We start from the raw sequence: 12,984 nt of genomic DNA, 5'->3' as shown, positions 1-12,984 counted from the left end.
TGAGACTCAGGGTTTCTGAGTCTTGGGGTCCCCCAGAGAAGGTTTTGGGAGACCAGAGAGGGAGTCAGGCCCTGGAAATTCCTGGCTGGTGGCAGCGAGATCAGATCCAAGCTGGTAATAAGCTTGGGGGAGTTTCATGCTAGCTTCTCAGTTTATGAACGCTAAGGTTCAAATCTGAGTAGGAAGCTACGACATACGTGCTGTACAAAATCAGAACAAAAAAGGGGACAGTCCCTGTATCAAGGGGGTTACGCTCTAAATACAAGACAAGATGCACCAGATGATGGATTAGACGGTTGGAGGAGTACGAGTAAACAATAAACACAATTGGTCTGCATGATCGGCACTGGTCTGTGCATGCCAGCAGCCTAATCATGGTCAAGTTTTTTGTAGGTATCATGACAAAGGAGAGTTTTGAAGTGGGATACAGGCAGATATTGAGGTAGCTTTGCCACACATTTCTTGCACTAAGAATGAAGATTCTATGTTAAATGTCACCAGTGAGTTAGCTGAACTAATTAGTAGAGGTTATTATACAGTATACAAAAGATTAGGAATCCTAAGAAGAAAAGCAGATTTTCTCGGTCTCATTCTGATCCATCTAACATTGGTTTAATGCCATTAAATTTAGTGAGGTTATTCCCCATCTATTCCAGTGTAAGTTGCACCAGAATCAGGCCCTTCTTTACTTAAGTCTCAGAACAAACACATTTATTAGTGTTTGACCAGGTGTTCTATGAATGCACATCTGAAGTGAATGTTAATTTGTTCTTTTAAGCAATTTTGTGCCAGATCATTTAGGGACTTATAAATAATAGTGGCAAGGCATTTTTCATGCCAGCTTGCAAGAGGTAATTAGAACAGTCTTTCATATGGCTTACAATGATATTTACAAAAATTACCTTGCAGAATTGCTCTTGTTGCTTGGTTATAAAGAATATTTAAAGGATTTAAAGTACTGTGTGAAAGATTTTACCTAATTGCCTCACAGTAGTCCAAATGAAGTATAACTAATGGATTCATGATTGTATAGCAGTCCTGACTATGAAACAGTGTCCTATTCTTCAGAGTAGTCTGTTAAGGAAAGATCTTACATATTGATCAGTTTACAAATATGTTTAAAATAATGTTGTCCAGCAAAATTCCAAGTTATTTGATAAGTTTAGTAACACAGCCTATGGTAAATTCATCAACTTGAATTTTTAAATGACTGGGAATGTGGAAATGACCCATGGGAGAAACTGCATGGATCCTGTAATACCTTCCACATTGTGGTCATAATAAGAACCTCCATGTTGGGTCAGATTAGTGATCCATCTAGCCTAGTTTCCAACAGTAACTTTAGAGAAAGATGCAAGAAACACTAGAGTAAGCAGTTATGGAATCAACTGTCCACAGTAATGGTTTCTTACTAACATCCTTTAATTAGAAGTTGGCTTATGCTCTGACACATGACAGTTTACATCTCTTCCAAAACTCTTGGGGCTTTTGTTAGTTTGTTAATTCTTAGTATTGGAACTCTTGATGTCTCTGTTATTTATATAAATGCATAATTCTTTGTTGAATCCTAAAGATGGGCCCAAACTGCAAAATACCTATATGCACTCTTCCTAGAATAAAGCAGTATTCAGATTCAGGTTCTAGTTCATCCCATTACAAAAATGGAACCTCCTGTGAATTTCAAATCCAAGCTTTCCTGTTTCAGGCATAGTTTGATATGAGGTTTTGGTTCTATCTCCTCTTTTAAAAACTATGGTGGTGCAATCACATGGAAAGCGCGGTTGATTCATGAGATAAACTGCAGAAGTTTTGCATTGTCATGTGGTACCTGTCATTGTGGTCATCATCTGGAATGTCTTCCAAGTTGTGTGGCTGAATCTGAAGGCTTCATTTTTTATTTCAAGTGTCCTTTAGAGTATTAGCACAGTGTCTTCATCCTGATCCCACTGTAATATAGGTCACTGGGCTCTAACAGAGGTCATCTCCTATATGTAAATATAAGCCTGCTGATGTTCTGCTGTCCTCCGACTTGCCATGCAAGGGAAATTACACAACAGTGTTCCTAATTTTAAACACAGTGAAGTGATGATGGGAAAGCCCTTATGTGGCAAAAGGGAAGGAAAAGAGAAACAACAGAGGACAGAGTGAGACATAAGACTACGCCTCAGGATTATTATGTGTTATAGCTGATGCTCTGCATCTTCCCAAAACAGATGACATGATCCCTGGGAAGCAGCCCAGACAGGCCATACAGTCTGCCAAGAGTGTATTTCCCCCACTGCAGCCATTTCTCTTCGCAGTACTCCGCTGATCAATACTGAAAGCTTCAGCGGGAGGGAAAAAATACTCTCAAATAACAAAAGTTGCAATCCGGTGCAGCTCGTCGCTGGGAAGAAGTACTTTAAGACTACTTCAGCAGTTCTCTAATGCTGTCTTGACAGTTGAATCCCAAGTTCACAGCATTAGTGGATAAAGCATTCTATAATGGGCTGCTGTTGCTATTCATCTCCAAGTGTCAGAAATTCACCCCATTTCCTCTGACGCCCAGCTGAAGAGCAGTGCTCTAATTCAACTCTGCATTGGAGGAGGAATATGTTCCCTCTCTGTCTCTACCTACTCTGTTTTCTTAGCTTCAACATCCTCGTTTTCTTGTGTATTTCATATTCTGTCTGTGTGAGAATCTCTGGCTTATTGAAGGCTTTTGTAATCTTGTCATTTCAGAACACCGGTTTGAACAGGAAAGCCCTTCAGCTTTTATACAGCAGCTTAAAAGCAATAGTGACTCCTTTGTGGTGTTGAATTACGGGAAGCCCTTCTAAATTAGGAAGAGGTGAAAGACAAACTTTCCCTTTCACTGGCTTGCTGCTGTTTTCTTCTAAATTCTGACAAAAATTGAGAAATCCTTGAAAATATGCTCTTAGTTGCAACTCTCATTGATTGTTTTTATTCACCGCATGTCTGATACAAACTCTGGGTGTGCCATGTGGAATTTATTTGTTCTTTAGCCTCACATTGCATGTTGGTATATGGAAGTTGAGGCACACGAATGTGTATTTCTTTGTATTAGGGCAATAGGGTCAGTGCTGCTTGTTATCTCCTCTCTCTATTCTTCAAGGTCTTTACTATAGAACAGACCTTGGCAACTGCAGCGTGTATGTGTGTCTGAGAGAGTTTGTGCCTATTTCATTGTCTCTTCACTTGTGTAAAATGACCCTTAGACCCCTTTCTTATCACAGAGAGGAAATCTCTTATTAAAACTAGTGAGGTCTAGAAAATCTTACCAGTTTCTCACTGCATCGCCAAAACACACTGTTCTCTGCTTTTAATCCGTTATTTGCATTTGACATTGATCCTTCCTTTACATTCCGATTTTCAATCTCCATTTACCGTGCAGTGAAGTTTACATTGTATTTTAAAAATCCCTTCCAACTGCTGAGTCATTGTGTAGTGTATTTTTAATATTTCCTGGAGGGTTGAGATACCAACAAGTGTTTAAAATGAAAAACAATAATAATGACCACTGTTGTTTCTTGAGTATTCATCTTCACCAGTTACATGCAATCTTTTCTGATTCAAGCTTTGTGCCATTAAATAATGCATTCTCACCTTATTCTAACCTCAAACCCTGTAGCAACCATCTCTTGCGTAATGAGCGCCCTGCCATTTATGATCATTTGAAGTGTCTGCTCTGTCCTTTGAGTTCTGGTGCAGGTCACTTCCCTAAAAGGTTTCTCTGGAGTGCTGCCCTTAGAACTGGTTTGGGGCCTTGTCCCTTGTACTTTGTTGTTTCTTGGAAGTGATTCCTCACAGTTGCTGGGGTGATGTACCTGAGGTCTGTGGGGTTTGCCGTGATGCCAGAGTCCTTGGTTCCTATTCCTTGTATATTTGGGTCAGTGTTTGGTGCTGATTTTATTATATAACCCCTGGATGCCGTCCCACCTCCAAAACACGCACACTCGTCCTGCTGCCCCTTTCCAGGCAGAAGCAGACAGGCGCTGGGGAAATATTATCAGCTTTGAGATAGCCTTGTGATGGGTGAAAATGTACATTGTCATGGAAGTGTGGATCCAGCTAATGCAACTAGGATTATGTGGGAAATTCTTCATGGTAAATATTGCACTGGCACCAGAGTTAGAGTTGAGCAAGGACTCGTGCTGTAAAAATAACACTACTAAGAAGCTGATCTTTCAGACTGAGGGCTAAGTATCTGAGAAATTGTAAGTGAGCTGCTTTCTCTTGGAAACGGAAGTGTCCTGCATTGATGCTCCAGTGCCATTGTGATCAGTTATGTCATAATCTTCTGGAAGGTAGAATCAGTCCTGTCAAAATCTCAAGTTAGCCATTTAGGGATTTGTTATTGTGATCATTCCTCTAAGTGTCTTGTAGATACGTTTTAGTTTAGTGCAAAACTGCAGGCCTCCATAGCTGAGCATATGATCATTGGACTGACAACATTTCAGTTATGTGCAGTGTTGTTGTAGCCATGTCGGCCCCAGGATATTACAGAGGCAAGATAGGTGGGGTAATATATTTTATTGGCCCAACTTCTGTTGGACAGAGAGACAAACTACACAGAGCTTTTCCTGCTTTGGGATCTGAAGAGCTCTGCGTGGCTCAAAAGCTTGTCTCTCTCTCCAACAAAGTTGGTCCAATAAAATATATTACCTCCCCCACTGTGTCTCTCTAACATTTCAGTTATACATATTGGCCCTGACTGAGTTCTGCTAGAGAAACATGCAGAACAAGAGCTGCCGGGTGCAAGATTGGCTATGTGCCACCTTTGAGCTTCTGGGCCCCAGAGCAGTGTCCATTGTTTCTCAACTGTTTCATGAAGCTGGGGGACAACAAATATCTGCAATAAATACAGTGCAGCTCAGCTCAATGGAGTGCTGCTCCGTTGCACAGTTTTGTAACTTAATGAAATGACTAGCAAATATTTCCAAAACACTAAGCACCTGACATCTCACTTTGGAACGGTCTTCACTGAATTTGTGAATCTGAAGAGATTGCTGATTTCATTAATCTGACTATATAACCTCTATGTATTTTGTCAGTTTTAAAATAATAATAATGGTTTCAAAACAGGATACTGTTTTAGTGGAAACTGACAATTCATCCTTTTGTTGTAAGGTATAAATTGAAGTAAAGATCAGGGAGTTCCTGGATTTTATTTTTGGCTTTGTAACCAACTCACTATGCGTCTTGAAGTGAAAATACTACTATTTAACCTTCTTTAAAGAGGTGTTTGACACTGAAAGTCAAGGTTTTCAAAAAGGGTTTAGTGATTTTTTGGGGTGCTCCACATAAGACCCCTTACAAAGGCCTAATTTTCTGAGGGATGTTGAGTACTTTCTGGAAATTGGGCGAACTTAAGGTGTCTCGAATTGGGGACCCAAAATCACTAGTCGCTTGTGAAAAACTTGGCCTAATGCTTTAAAATTTGTAAAATGCTTAGAGATCTCAGGTTCTAAATAATTTTTATTAGTAGTCAACACTTGTTCTTTGATTGCTGATGAACGGATCTGACAGCTTGTCTTTGTATTTCACAAATGTAAATCTCATGAGCTATGAAAACAAATTCTTCGTAATACTAGCAACCGTGATCTCTGCATGTTCCATTTCTGCAATGTAACTGTGTTCCTCCTCCTCCACAGATACACGTTAGCAGCTCAGGACCTGGTGATGCGAGCCAGGGGAGTGCTGAAGGACAGAGGCTGGAGAATATCCAATGACAGACTGGGCTCAGGAGATGACATTTCTGTCTATGTCATTCCTTTAATACATGGAAACAACTTGTCATGAAAGTAGCACCGACAATGATAATGGGAGGGTGGTCTTTTTAGGAAGAGCCTTGGAAAAGATGTGATGTTCAGATCTGACCAGGACAGCTCTGATTGATGTAATTTAATCTAAACTCATGCTGGAAGGTGATGTTTCTGCCCAAAAGGTAGGGCTCTGCACAGATACTGTACACGATTAAAGGCATCTCTTAAGGTTACAGCTTCCCTATATTAATGGTTTTTGGTGCTTAACAGGAATGGAACTTAAATGCTGCTAATATATTATGGATTGATGGTTCCCTGTATTGTCCCTCCATGTGAAGACCCCATTGTGACCTGAAACAGGACTTGGTTGTTTCAAGCCACATGGTAAACTGAAAAAGATTATTTTCAGTTTTGAAAATAGAAACAAGGATTGAAAGCCAGTGAGGCTCTCAACATTCCCAAGATGACTGAAGTCATGTCCTTGGGATGGGTCATAAAAAAAAAAAAAGTTAAAACTTGAGCTGACACTTGGTGTTATTGGTCATTACGAGTAATTGTCATTCTTTTTCCATGAAGAACTTCCAAAAATTGTACATATGTGATTGAGTTCTCATTTTTCCCACTTAAACCCCCTTCAGAACACTCTGGAAACTTAACAGCTCCTTATTTAACATGTTTTGGTGGCAAAACCAAGACTGTCCTTGTGACTTGGTCTAACCCACCACAGCCAAGCCATCTGCAAAAATTGCCTTGGCGAGTAAGGCACATTGTGTTGGTACAAGAATAAATCTTGCAACAGGAATTGTTTGTCAAGATTTCCTTTGATGTGTAACCATGACGTACCAGATCTTTACTTGATGCAGAGTTCCTCTGGAAGCCAAGGTTTTTTTGGGTAGGGCTACCCTGCAGCTCAGGTAGACTGACTCGTGCTAGCGGGGCTCGAGCTAGTGCGCTAAAACTAGCAGCATAGAAATTTCAGCTGAGGCTGGAGCTTGGGCTCTCAAGTCTAAGAGGTCTGTGGGCTTGAGAGGCTGAACTCCAGCCTGAGCCACAATGTCCACATTCCTATTTTTAGCCCTCTAGCTTGAGTCCGTCTGCCCAGGCTGGGAGGCTGGCTCCTAGCTGGAGGGTAGACGTACCTTTTGGGACCTAGGATTTTCATTCTTTGGCTGGTTCTGTGTGCTTTATCATGCATCCTGTTGAAAAGATCACTGGACATACACCTTAGCAATCAGTGTTCAGTAAATGTATTTTGTCTTCTGAGTTTAGGTGTCTTTGGTAAACGTTATTGTTCTACTTATTAACCCAGAAACACAATAGCAACCTTCGTGAAAACGCTTTCACTTCTGTCTCCCTTATTATTCACTATAAAAGCCCTCTGCCCTGCCCCCATCGTCAGAAGGTGGCAACTCACTCATAACTGTGCACTGTCTGATACCGGGGTAGAGGATTAACATGTTAGTGGAAGTCCTTGGCTTGCCTGGTCTCCTCTGCCAGTTGTACTCACCTGATGTTAAAAAAAAAATCTCTCTAAATAAGATACCAGCATAGAAGCAACAGTGCAACAGGAAACCATTCAGGCAAAATGCAGTGTAGACATAGCCAGTGTAGTGCAGTAACTGGCGGTGTGATTTGCAGCTCATGTAGCCGTACCTGCACTATCCTTAATCTGACTAAAAACAGAGTGAGCTTCAGTGTGGGCTAGCAATGCCAGGGTGTGCCCAGAGGTCCCGAGGAGCTTGGACAGCCTGTGCTGACACCCACACTGCTGCAGCTTCACTGTTATTGGGACCTGGGCTAGTTAGATGGTTCTGGCTTCACAAACTGCAAAGCACAGCTCGGATTGCAATGCAGACATAGCTGCAGTTACTGGTCTATAAACACAGAACTGTCTTCACTGCCAGCAATTTCAGTCCTTTTTTCAGAATCTGCTAACAGATAGGTGGGTCCTCATGTCTAGCGAGCCCCCTAACAGTGTACTGCTGGAGCTGCTGATGCCAGTTTGTAAATAAAATTGGCTAGCTAGGAGAAACGCAATTGACATAATCATAGAAATATGGGAGCGCTAACTAGACACCTCACAAATGGTATGTTTGTCCCGAAGGAGAAAGTGCTAGCTTTAACAAGCGGAGGCTGTGTCCTCTGCATTCCCTTAGGTGGTCACATTTTCTTCTGGAAGGCCTGGAGCCTTCCAACTGAGTAATTTATTGTGTGCTCATAAACAAGGTACCATGTGTTCTCAGTGAAGCTCAACAGGTGTTTAGTTCATTCCACGGCACTACAAGGGCTGCTATGCCACCTTGAAGTGCAGGTACAACAATCCCAGTGCACCGGACTTAAAAGCCCCTCCCTGTCACTGGCAAGCAGGAGTTCCAAGCTGAAATGAGGCAGTGCTGAGAGGATAATTTGGCTCAAACATGCTCCAAGCGTATGACTGTAGCCTGCACACTGTTCCGTGGATTCCACAGTGCCTGCATGTGAGAGCACTGCAGAAAACACAGCTGTTTCACAATGCAGAGCCTCCATAAAGCAGCAGCATATCTGCTTATGTATCGCTGTGCTTTACCTTTTCTGCCCTTAGCCCTTTTTCTTTATGCAAATGGAAAGAGAGATGCAGATTTGAAATCTCACTGAGTCTAGAACGTTTTCCACATAATCTCTCATAGGTTTTACAGTTCAAGCAAGAGCTTTTTCCTCATGCACCTATTTATTTTTTCTTTGTTTGGCCTAGTAAACTTATCCATGTACTTTTTCATGGGTTTTGTGTAGTCCTCAGTGATTCAGTTCACTTAAATCAGGAGGGAAACAATGGCAAATCCTTTTGAGCAATACTAACAGGAGGGAGCAATGGTACATCTCATGATAATGCCTATGGTACCCGCTGTGAGCCTGATTGATACAAATCCAATGCCCGTGTGTTTTCCTTGATTTTAGTTACAAACATGGTGTCTACAGCTGCCATCATTCAGAAGACAGGAAGAAGAAAGATCTTTTAATTGAAACTCATTCATCAGCAGTGCAATATGTGACTCTGCATTACAACAAGATTTAGAATATTACTGTCCTTAAACTGCAATGGAAAATATACCTTCCCATTTAACCACCTTTTAAAAAGCAACCTTAAGTGTTTGGCACCAACAGTAAGGTGCATAAATCAAAAGTAGCAAAATGACTCTTAGCAAAATCTTCCCAGCATTGCTATTGCTATTTGTGAATTGAGCTCAGTAGGGTTCCTTGTTTTTTCATTCCACCTTCCACCACAAATCACCTCATCCCATTGCAGCTTGCGCCTCTAGATCATGGGGTTGGCTTCCAGAGCACTTCCTGGAAAGGCCAAAAGCACGTCAGTCAGAACACTGAGAAAGAAAGCAGAGACTCTTGAATTCTGTGCAAACTGAATTGCAGTCAAGTCCTTGTTTTAATGAGCTCTGAGGATGTTCTAGTTTAATAAAAAGCTTCCCAGTCAAACATAAGTTTACTGCAATTGTGCTGGTGTTTTTTGTTTTGCTTTTCATTCAAAGCACATGCACATGCTTTCCTCATTAGAAATGTCTGCCCAGTATAATTCCCTCTGATTATTCTGGCTTTTACCTATACCTCAGAATAAATACCTTCTTACCACCCCTGTGTAGCATTCCATACTTTTCTCCAAAAAGTGATGCTTTTAAGAGGTGGAGGAATATTTTGGGAATGGGGGAGAATTATTGAAAAGATACTGAAGTACATCTTTTTTATCACAGACTCTTGCTTCCCTTTGTAGATTTCAGCATATTATGGGGCACAGCAGCAAACATTTCTGAAGGCGAGTAGAAAGCTTTGAAAATTTTCTTCCCACTTATGAGCACTGTTGTGTGCATGCCATTTTCCAGCAAGAGCATTTTGTGCCTTAAAGGCACTACTTCAGTAATAAGCATGTTCCATTAGGACAGCAAATCTCAGTCCCTGCACTCCCAATACACACATGCGCCCATAATGGATCAGCACACAGAAAAGCTCTCATTCTGATAGGATATTTGATATGCAGCAATTGGACTGTCTAGGAATGATCAGCTATGGTAATAATCCTATTGTGCCGATCAATAATGCTGCTTCACAATGCTATCCCCCTCCAATCAAGCAGTACTATTTACAAAACCAGGCAAGTCATCAAATCATAGTCATTTTCCATATATAATTTCTGTTAGTCTAATAAACCGTCCAGTCTATCTCTTCTGCAAATGCTGGATAACTCCCTAAAGCTTTTTTTCCAAGTGCTTGCTCCAGTCTTATTTTAAACATTCCAAGCAAAATGACTTCCTCTGTTCTCCTTTGAATACTATTCCATACGCTAATATAGCTGTCTCTCAAACTTTCTCCTGCCTATGTGGCCAAAATTTTCTCTTGCTTAATTTAATGAAAAGCCCAGATATTTCATTTCTATCACGTCTCTTTAGGTAACCAACGGAGTTACATTCTCTGAGTGAATACATAATCATACCACCTGAGAAAGCTGATTGTCAATAGCCCCTGCACCAGAAAAGAGAGAAATTTCCTAATAAAACAAATTGAAAAGCGACAAGGCTGACTGTAAAGCAAAAGTGGTTTTTAGGCCATGGGACTTGCAAGAAATTATTTACATGATCAGATGCGACTAAAGAGGTCTCTGAATTACTGTAGTAGCTATGCCCTGTCTCCATGCTGATTTGAAGCACAACACTTACCATATCTGGATGGGTCTTGGCTTTGAACTGTACTTGTACATAGACTTGGTTTTAAAGGACACTACGCAACCCCGCCAACTCTGTCACATTTGTTCTTGCTTTTTTTTGCACACGTGACATCATGGCTTCTATCTAACATGAATTCCAGACTCTGGTAATTTTGTTTCCACAACATTCTAGATGTGTAAATAACCTTTTTGTTCTATCTGGCTCTTAGATGTGGCTATATTAATGTGGCTATCATATAGACAGTGACCAAAAATGCTGTAACTGCTGCTGTTTTCTTACTTGTGATGTACTTGAAGGAGGCTCCCTTGTCAACCTCCACCTTTTTTGTTCTTCCATGGGTACTTTTACTACTTTTTTTGGTGTTTTCCATTCAGTAGCCGCCACTTTCCGTCATTAGCATATTTTGAGGAATGTTTGATTGTCTAGACTTTGTATAGCCCAAACAAAGAAGAAACTTTTGGATGAAGATGTTTTGGACCAATGTACTTTTGCTTTGTGACTGTGAAATGTTACCTTTTTTGTAACCTGAGAACAAAAAATGTTTAGTAAAGGGATATATTTTGTGGGGTTTTTTTGAAACTTAAGTGCAATGAAAAAACAAGGATGCTGAAGAAATGTATGCGCAGAGAAGTTTTAAAATACAAAATAAATTACATATATAACACTTTATTTTGATTGTCATTGTCATGGAGATTACTGTCCCAAATTCCTTTACTGTGGAGTTGATGATTGGCTAGTAATGACTATTGTTAACATGCTGTGTCTTACAAGAGATGGGATGATTCACTGCCAAATAGTCTCACATCTCAATGGAATTTAGGGAGCTCTTGTGAAGCAAAGGCATGGTCACCGGTTTCTATGAGAGAGAATCTGGTCTCAGCCTCAGTGGATCTCTAAGTCGTGGTCTGTCAGGCTGTGGCCCACTGAGTGGATGATTCTGCAAAGTGCTCAATCGTCAACTCAGTTTATGGCAAATGGAAAATGGTAGCAAGTGAATATGAAAATTAGACGTGAAGTGACTTTTGAAAAGTGTGACATACTTCCCCAGGGGGGGCACCTGGAACTGGGTATCACTGAGCCCTCTGTCTCACCAGCCTGGGCTCCCTCACTCACTGTGATAGTGTGACAAGCTGCAGTCCTCTCCAGGGCTTGCACCTACACAGCCATACGCAAGCAGAGAGACACCCAGCTGCAGTTACATGAATGCTTTCACTAGCCACTTATGAACCAACAATAGAGGTTTCAGCCGGTTTCCCTCCATTTCCCTAGCCTAGGAATCCAGAACTATAGTGTCTTGTCCTGGTCAAAAGCCTGCCCAATGTATGTGTATTACACAGTCCACTCCTTCCTCAATGTGGAGAGGACAAGGCAGCAGCCTCTGTCCCTGAGCAGATTTCCTTTTTGCTCTTCAAACACCACACTGTTTTAGGTGAAAAAAATAAAAGATTTATTAACTACAGAAAGATCAATTTTATGTGATTATAAGTTAGTTACCTAGAAAACTAAACAAAATCACAATCTAATTTCTATAAACTAGACAGGATTTGAATTAAGCAGTCTCTCATCTAGATGGTACAAGCAGTTTGCAGATCTTTCATACATAGGCGGGGATTCCTTCTTTCCCACCTGGGACCACTCTCCCCCCAGTTCAATGTCTTTTCTTGCAGATATGTTTCTAGGGGTATGGCTACACTTGCAGCTGTACAGCACTGCCATGGGAGCGCTCCCATGGCAGCGCTTTGAAGTGCAAGTGTGGTCATGGCGCCAGCACTGGGAGAGCTCTCCCAGTGCTGCAGGTACTCCACCTCCCCCCTGGGGATTAGCTTACAGTGCTGGGAGCCGCACTCCCAGCGCTGTGGCACTGTTTATACTGGCGCTTTACAGGGCTGTAACTTGCTGCACTCAGGGGGTGTTTTTTCACACCCCGAGAGAGAAAGTTGCAGCTCTGTAAAGCACCAATGTAGCCAAGGCCTGAGTGTTGTGTTGTAGGGGGAAAGAGGCCCTGTAATTATGTCACTTTTATAGCTTCTTCCATGTGGTGGGAACTGCATTGTTCCAAGCAAAGTTCCCAGCAGTGTTTGTGGAAAATTACACGGAGTCCAGTATCACATGATCTAGTCACTTATCCTTACACGCTTTGAGTCATAGCAGCCATTATTTATATTCTGGCTGAAGCATCCACAGGAAAGCCCATCAGGCGAGGATAAGCTGCTTCTATGGCCTATTGTGTTTCTTAATGGGCCATTACTTTGAATGGTTCATCCACAATGTGCTGGCTAGACTGGATGTAAACTGCCTTGTGGTGTCACTCAAGGAGAAAATACATCTGAAATATTGGTACATAGTCAATATTTGTAACTTCAGATACATACAATCCAACAGGATATTAATGTTTAACAGATGGAAGGCTTTTAAAATGATACCTTACAAGGCATACTGTGTACAAAACATATCATAATCATATCACCATGGTAAATATGGGGGTGCCAGGGTATTGCTTTGGGGCAGAG

The 12,984-nt window shown here is 41.3% G+C and overlaps 1 protein-coding gene across 1 annotated transcript in view; it reads left to right on the top strand.

Annotated features, from left to right (window-relative positions):
* PPM1H (protein phosphatase, Mg2+/Mn2+ dependent 1H) overlaps window positions 1-11,129 on the top strand; it is a 216,135-nt gene extending 205,006 nt beyond the window's left edge. Inside the window, exon 10 of the mRNA XM_032780556.2 lies at window positions 5,655-11,129. Coding sequence (XP_032636447.1) covers window positions 5,655-5,802 — 148 coding nt within the window. The 3' untranslated portion in view covers window positions 5,803-11,129. The remainder of the gene's footprint in view (window positions 1-5,654) is intronic.
* The last annotated feature ends 1,855 nt before the right edge of the window (window positions 11,130-12,984 follow it).

This window comes from Chelonoidis abingdonii, chromosome 1, assembly GCF_003597395.2.
Source record: "Chelonoidis abingdonii isolate Lonesome George chromosome 1, CheloAbing_2.0, whole genome shotgun sequence".
In the NCBI taxonomy this organism is placed as follows: domain Eukaryota; kingdom Metazoa; phylum Chordata; order Testudines; family Testudinidae; genus Chelonoidis; species Chelonoidis abingdonii.
The sequence above is the reverse complement of the archived record's forward strand: the minus strand, read 5'-3'. Positions and strand labels throughout refer to the sequence as shown.